Source organism: Pinus tabuliformis, chromosome 4_1, assembly GCF_031772625.1.
Source record: "Pinus tabuliformis cultivar Carrire ecotype Pingquan chromosome 4_1, CPIR1, whole genome shotgun sequence".
Lineage (NCBI taxonomy): Eukaryota > Viridiplantae > Streptophyta > Pinopsida > Pinales > Pinaceae > Pinus > Pinus tabuliformis.
This window is the reverse complement of record NC_142303.1, coordinates 682215786-682224055: the sequence shown is the minus strand read 5'-3', so window position 1 is coordinate 682224055 and position 8270 is coordinate 682215786. Positions and strand designations below refer to the sequence as shown.

At 28.3% G+C, this 8270-nt stretch overlaps 1 protein-coding gene across 1 annotated transcript; it reads right to left on the bottom strand.

The window, feature by feature from the left end:
• Positions 1 to 6596: 6596 nt before the first annotated feature.
• LOC149177965 (uncharacterized) lies at positions 6597 to 7257 on the bottom strand. Its single transcript, XM_089423505.1, has one exon. The coding sequence runs from the start codon at positions 7255 to 7257 to the stop codon at positions 6664 to 6666; it is 594 nt and encodes a 197-aa protein (XP_089279631.1). The 3' UTR covers positions 6597 to 6663.
• Between the last annotated feature and the right edge of the window lie 1013 nt (positions 7258 to 8270).

The window sequence follows — 8270 nt, the reverse complement described above, 5'->3', positions numbered from 1 at the left end:
AAGCAGACTCAGAGATCTCCATAAAATTTGTTAAAAGAATCAGTTGGGGAGCAGTGCCGGAAAGAGTCTCAAAACATTGGAGACTCATACAAGTGTATCAAAGAATTCAAAAACATCTCCTGAGTCTACGAACTGTGAGTTTCAGCCATGTTAGAAGAAAAGCCAACAAACTAGCGGATACTCTAGCTAACCAAGGGGTGATTAATTCAGAGTGTAAATTTGAGATGAAGTGGCAGGAGATGCCTTAGGGCAGAGTAAAAGCTCTATGCGAAGAACAAGCGGTAGAAGATAGAGAAATTTTTAAATATTGGGCCAGCATAAAAGGCACGGAATGAAGAAGTCTAAAATAAGTTCGATCTCAGCTTTCGGGTTGGAACCTGGAAGAATGGCAAGCTCAATGCAGTCTTATAATGCCCTGATGTTAATGGATCAATCCCCTTTCCTTTCAGATTGCTCCAAAGGGTTCATTACACAATTAGTGCCAGTCTCTGTAGCAAGTATTGACGGGGGCTTGTGCGGAATAGGGAGGTACAATTTTTCCAGCGTAGGCTATTCCTCTCCAATCTTCTCATGGGTCGAAAAACCAGGCTCAAGCGGTAACCGATTGATCGCGCGGCTTAGAAATGGTAAGTGGTTTTGGTATGTTGGGAGCGATTCCATTAGGCTCCTGACGCGTGGCAAGGGTACAGTTCTGAAACCACCCTCCATCGCGAGTTATGGTTCGCACGTCTTGGCCGAGCGATATTTTGCCGAATTGTCTAATTTCGCAATGCGAATTAACGGTCAGACATGAAAGCGCTGTTTTGTGGGGCCACCGGTCTTATCAGGCTTTTCGTGACTAAGAAGTAGTGGGTTAGAGGAACTTTATAGTAGGTTTATGAACTTTATAATTCAACCTAACGTTTTATTGGAAAGATTATCAATGCATGTTGTGAAGGGATGGGTCATTACTAGGACAACACGCCCTTGGTTTTCCTCAGTCCATGACGGGTTCATGGCTTTTGAATATTCTGTAAATTTATTGGTGGTTTAATCAAATAGAAAAAAAGACTCTTGCTTAAGCAAAAAAAGTAAAAAATCTTACAACATTTTCAGTAATATATATATTTTCTTTAACAAATTAATTATAGACCAACCATATATATAAAATTTCCCATCTTAAATGAATACTCTCCCATCAGAAAGCCGTGTGTATATATATATATGGAGGGGGCATTTCCTCACTTTACTCACCATTCACGAAATTGAAAGTCAACTAGTGAGTATCATACATAGACACCTGTAGAGCTTAATATGGAGATATTAGTGCTTATTGCATCACCTTATCTTGATATCTAAAGTTAAAACATAACTCTAAACCCTTTTAATATAGGGTTTAAAATAAAACTCAAAGAGACATGAATCCCCACAATCTGTCATTTTTAATGGTGCCTTTATTGTAGGTGTGGAATATAGGCCACGGAGGAGAAATCTTATCAAAAGGCATAGACAATTTGCAAATTAAGAAAGTACCCAAATAATGTCAATATGCAAGTCAATCAATCAACCGTGTCCATTCAAATGAATTATTTTCTAAAACATAAATGAATTATTTTAATTCTTTAAAAATGTTTTAATGTTTTATTTGGTTAAAGTCAATAGCCTTTTCCATCAATATATTAAATTAAATTAAAGTAAATTTAGTATTAAATATCTTAATATATTAAATTAAATTAAATTTAATAAATATTTATCAATATCTTTCAAGCTATTATATATCTGAACATGGAAAAGTACCGAAGTGTTAGGTCAGTATCAAGTCAATCAATGAGCCATGTCCATTCAAATAAATTATTCTATAAAATGTATTTCTTTTTCACCTTTTTAATTGTCTATTTGGCTAAAGTCAATATCCTACAACTATATTTTTTTAAATATATATTGTTTTTCATACTTTGTTAAATTCAACTTATCATTCGTTTTATTCAGTTAAATATTTTTTAAATAATTATATTTATTTATAGATAATTAGTTTTAATTAAATTAATTTGTTATTGATTAGTTTACAATTTTCTTTAAAATATTTATAAAATTTATTATTTTCTTAATTTTTGTACTAGAATTTATTATGTTATTTAGTTTTAAATGAATTAACTAAAAATAAAAAATTATTAAACAATAATATTTACAAATGTTTTAGAATTGATTTAAATTCATATATTTATGGTTACTAAAATTTTAAAAAATCATAAAAATTAATTAAATTATAATCTTTTTAATATTATTATTAATGATAAAAAAATCGTTCATATATATATATATATTAAAAAAAACACAACAATGTTATTAAGTATAAAGATTCACCTCCTTTTTATCATGATATTTTTAATTTTTAAATATGCTATGTTACTACCTACCAATACTATGGGTTCTCAATACAACATGTTCGGAATTGTAACTTTTTCCATAAAAGAATTTGTCTTATTAACTTTTTTTTTAAAATAATAAATTTAAGAAAATTCTAAAATATTATATAGAGATTAAATCCTTACCATCTACTAATCATTTTTTAAAATTATTAAAGCTTTATTTTAAAATAGACAAACCTATAAAAATTAATTTATATATATAAAATCAATAAACACAAATAATTAAAAAAAATAAAAATAAAAACAAAAACGGAACCGTAGATCTTTCGGTGCTGAGGTTGTTCGGACAGTTATAGCACGGATGATTCCAAATTGATTTTTATTGGTTGCTTTGAAGCCGCTCTTTATATAATGTTTAATGTAAACCTATCTATTCACGAAAGAGTGAGAACACGATGCCTCTGACAGTCTGGTAGTGGAAACCCAGGGGAAGAGACATGGGTGGGAGTTGGTGTTGTGTGAGAAACTGAGTTGTTAGATGTACATATGAAAAGAAGCCGTCAACAGTCGAGATGGTTGCGGAAATCGCAATGAAAGACTCTATACGCGGATGCAAATGAGTCAATCCACCCGGTGCCCTGTGCCCACTATACCTCATCCTCGTTCGTCCAATGTCCACGTTATCTGGACGCTTCCTCCACCATGGAGGTAGGTCCACACAAAAACTATATATGGAGCTCGGATGACCGTCCGTTCCGAATTTTCTAATGTTTTATGGGCAAGAATTTGTTCAGTAGGGATTAATTAAAATTATATGAGATTAATTGAAATCACAAATTTTACAAAGAAATTTTAAACAATAAATTTTTTTGAAATTTTTAATTCAATATATAACTCTAATTATTATGAACAATTCCAATTTACTCACAAAACTTTAAAAATGTTACTTAAAAAGAACTCATTTACTCCTTTATAAGTAACTATATAGACACACATTGTTTTCAATTTGGTTCCCCCAATTGTTTCTTATATTTATTTGTGTTTGTTTACATGGGGAATATACATATTTTTGTAAATTTATATAAAAATTATATTTTAAATAATTGAAAAATAAATTTATATATCTATTTATAAATTTAAAATATAATTGTAGTAACTAAATATTAAACTTAAGTTTCAACGAAATATTATATTCCCATTCCAATAAAAAGCAGAAAAAATATGTATTATATTAAGCGGCCAAAAAATAAAAAACTGAAACAAAACATTTAAACTCGAGCAGAACAGTATGTTGTTTTGCCCAATTGCCTAATACCGTCACTACATACCCTTGTCCGTCTACTGAAGGATATAATAATGAATTTCCAGAATTGCCTACCCATGTCCCTCTACGCTGGATGATCCACCCAAGGGAAATGAATAAAGTCGTAAATTTGTAACATGAAAAGGAGACATTTAAAATATAGTCAATCAAAATAAAAACATTATAAAGTTGGTCCAAGATCCAATATAAAAAGGGTATAAAATGGGTAGATTCGTTGAACTAAGTTATATTTTATTAAAATAAGAAATAAAAAATGAGAAAGCAATCAGTAATCGATAAAGAGAAAGACTAAAAAACTTATAGGGATGTGTAGAATTTAGAATCTTCTATTTTTAAAATTGATCATTTTTTAAAAATAAATTCAGATTAAATTTGAAGTACATTGAACTTAATATTATTATATAATTAAAAATTATTGATAAAAAATTATATATATTATAATTAATTAAAAAAACAATTATTAAATAAAAGTTTAAAAATCAAACTTATCCCATAATAAAAAATTATACTTGAATTGAAATTAATATTATTATATAATTAAAAATTATTGATAGAAATATTATATATATTATAATTAATTTGAAAGAAACCATTATTAAATAAAAGTTTCACAAATAAAATTTATCCGACAATAAATAATTTTAGTTGCTATTTCAAATTTTGAATGAAATTCAATTGAATCATGGATACATAATTCAAGCATCAATATTTACATATATGCTTATGAAAATTTGGCGGTTACCCAATGAAATGAGAAATAAGAAATATGGTTTCCCTGCAAGTTGTATCTTATTCATAATTTTGTAGATTAAAATTATTATTTTTATAAATATAATTTTAAATTATATTATATAATTTTATTTTAAATTTAAAAATAAAAATAGTTTTTTTTCCAGCAAAATTAAAAGTTATATATATAAAAATTTAATTTTCTTAAATATTAAAAATATTTACTATAATATTACAATAAAACATTTTGTATAAGTATCATCTTAAAGTTTTTTATAAAATTGAAAATTAAATGTCTAAACTTAATATATTATGTTTATTTTTTTTCATTAAATAGATATTCAGAGAAGATGTCATATTCAGGGTAGATTCGAACTAATGACTTCTTTTTCTCATAGAATATTTGAATAGAACACCAATATGTTATCAATCCAAAACTTAATGGTAAATAAATGACATACTTATTATTAATTATTTATATTTATATTTTCAATTTTTTATAAATATTGTAAACACTATTTAATTTATTATTGGAAAAGAATAAGAAAAATTAAGTCTCTAATAAAAAAAATTATTCATAAAGTTAATAATAATAATAATTTATTTATTTAGAAATTGGATTGAAATATTTGTATTTTTATTTTTTAAATGGTATATTTATAAATAGAATATTTTTTTTTTTTTAATAATGTGGATTGCATAAAATTTTTTAAAGGGAAAAATGAATTGCTTAAGAATTAATAGAAAAGAAATAAAAAGTTAAATTATATTTAAAAATCATCATTAACTTATAAGATATTCTATTATTTTAAGAATTATTGTAAATGGATTTGAAAATAATATAATCAATTTTGTATCTTCCTTGAGAAAATTTTTTGGTAAGAAGAGAATTTCAAACTTCATTTTCAAATGAGAGTTAGAAATGGTTGTATGAGAAAGTAAATTGTTGACATTGTGATTAATGATGGTAGGTAAAAAATAGTTAATTAAAATATAGAAGCAAACTAAGATCAATCATTTTATGCTTTGAATACTTTGATATTTACGTTAACTATTGACAAGTAGGTCCCAAGTAATGGGATGCATTAATTTGATTTGAATAGCGGTGGACTTTATCCTTTAAATTCAAAATGTTGGTTTTCTGATGAGCTTGCTTAATTTTGATATGTAATTAATAATTATTAAATATTTTTCCATTCTAATTTGAGATGACAAAGATTATGAACAACAAAGATACTTACTCGATTATTCTATATTTAAAAGAAGTTAACTCTCAAAAGTGCTATACCGGATTTTCATTACAAATTCACTTGATAACATAGTGTTAAGAAATTATGGGTAAACCATATAAACTTTATTTAAAATTTGAAAACAATTTTCAAGTAATACAATTTAGGTTTTTGAAAAAATTAAAAAATAAAAATAAAAATAATTTTTAAAATAATTGTGATTTTGCTAATTTTATATGGTTATGAAAGTTGTTATTATGCCTTTTTTAGATTTCAAAAGATATTAAGTAATATTAATTTTTTTCATAATTTATAATTTTAAAATTAAAAATAATATCAATCCAATTTTCTTCTTGAGACTAGATTAAATGTTATATAATAATAATATAATTGACATCACTAAGTTATTTGCATAAAAGTGTTAATTCTTGATTAATTATTAGATTTTAGAGTGGATTATTATTATTTGAATTCTAAATTTTAAATAATATATTGTGAAATATTTTGAAATATTTAATAATTTAATATTGTTATGGTGCTTACTATCTTTATTATTAAAAATAATTATAATTTAAATGTTTGAAAAAAATACATAATCTCTATAATTTAAATGTTGGAAAAGAATACATAATTAGATATTACGGTTAAGGGAAAAAACGATTATCATTAAAAATGGAAAAAAAAAATTAACTTATTAAAAGAACAAATAAAATATATTTAAATCGAAAGGATTATCATTCAAAGTGAAAAACAATAATTTAATAAAATAAATTATATTTAAATAGGGAGTAAATTATCCATTGAGGAAACAATTATGAAATTAAAAAGAATAATCATTTTTAGTTTGTAGAGATTCCAGTGTGGACCAACCCCATTCCCAAAACCTTGCAATGTCTGGGAACTTGGTTTGGATAGCTCGGTAGTTGCATGGAGGCAATCTTCACAAATTCTTATGTTAATGTTAAATGGACTGAAACTGGAACTTCAATCCCCAAAATTCCCCAAAACATGTTGTGAGGGATCTTCCGCGATTTTAGGGCTTGCCAACACGCGGGGATTCCTTTATCGTCTCCAGCACTGGTTTCCAATACCTAAAACCGCGTACCCTGTGCTGACTCAACCCCAAACCCAACTCTGTCGGTTGGTCTTCATCTTCATTTAACTCCAACTTTGGCACCACAAACCCATCTTTCAATTTTGTTTGCAATTGATTTGTCTTCTCGGCACTGCCATTGTTTAAAGAAAATTCACATAAAGGGCCACTGCCAACGGCTGGAAAGACTCTAGAGTTACAGGAGTGCTCTCTAAGGGCCGAGTTGCATTGGGATGCTAACAAATTAAGCGAGGCCATGTCAGAAGACGATAGTACACACCGCAAATATTTTTGCATTGGGAGAAGAGCATAGACGCCACCCAACGCCAAATCCTCCTCAAGACGGAGGGCTGCGATGCGACGCCCTGCTTGGAGATCACTGAAATTGCACACGAATTGTTGGGGATTGTCCACCATCAGCTCTCCCACTGTAATTGCCTCCCCAAATTTTTGAATGCCACCATCGCTGCACCGTATAACTTTCGCTGCCGCGGTGGTTCTGAACGATTTAGCACAGCATAGATGATTCCCCATTGATTTTTATTTCTTGATTTCAAGCTTTAGTTAATCCACTGTTCTCTACTTATCGATATCTTTATTTCCACTTAGAATCCGCCTCAGTGAAGATAATAATAACGAATTAATGTCCGAAAGAGCGATAACAGGAAACCTGTGAGAGTATGCAAGGGGAAACCCTGAAGATAGGGGATGATGGGTAGTTGTGTGATCTGAGAAGATGAGGATGAGGTGTATCATTGTAATATAATAACACATTTAGGAAGAAGCCGTCCACAATCGAAATGGTTGCGGAAAACGCAGTGAAAGACTCAAAAACTGGCCAGCAAAAATTTCTTAAAAAATGGCCAGCAAAAATTGCACATTACAAATATTATATATAGATTATTCCAAATTGCAAATTACAAATATTATATATAGATTATTCAAAAATTTTGTTGGATTTAAGTAGTGTTGATATTTACTTCCAGATTCGGGACACTTTCCAAACTTATGGTACCGAAAAATTAGAAGCTAAATACCGAAACGGGTAGGAGATGATCCATGACATGCTATTTTATCGTGCCGTCTTTGACGAAGTCTGCGTGCCAAGTTGTAACCAAGATTACTATTTGCAATGGGTTGTACACGAAAGTCAATTTATCGAGAGGGTCAACAATATTGCAGCGATTTCGTTGCACGCTTTTCACCGTTCCACTAAAACTGGAAAAGAGAAATTGTGCACACATTTTGCATGTGGTAGTGATTGTTTTTTAAGTAGGAAAAAATTCTTTGTTTTATAATAGGTTAAAAACAGTACATAATTATGAAAGATAAATGGTTCTCATAAGCATTGTGGTATCCACAACATGACTATATGCCTTAGAAAATATTTTAAATATATGCAACTGAATTATAGATTACAAAATGTAACAATTTTGTAATTAAATTTTGTCAGGCATATTGCAAATATATCACAAAATTTCAAAGAGATGCTATAAGCTCTAGATATAGATAAAAATCAGACTTGAATTGTAAAGAAGGAGTTACAG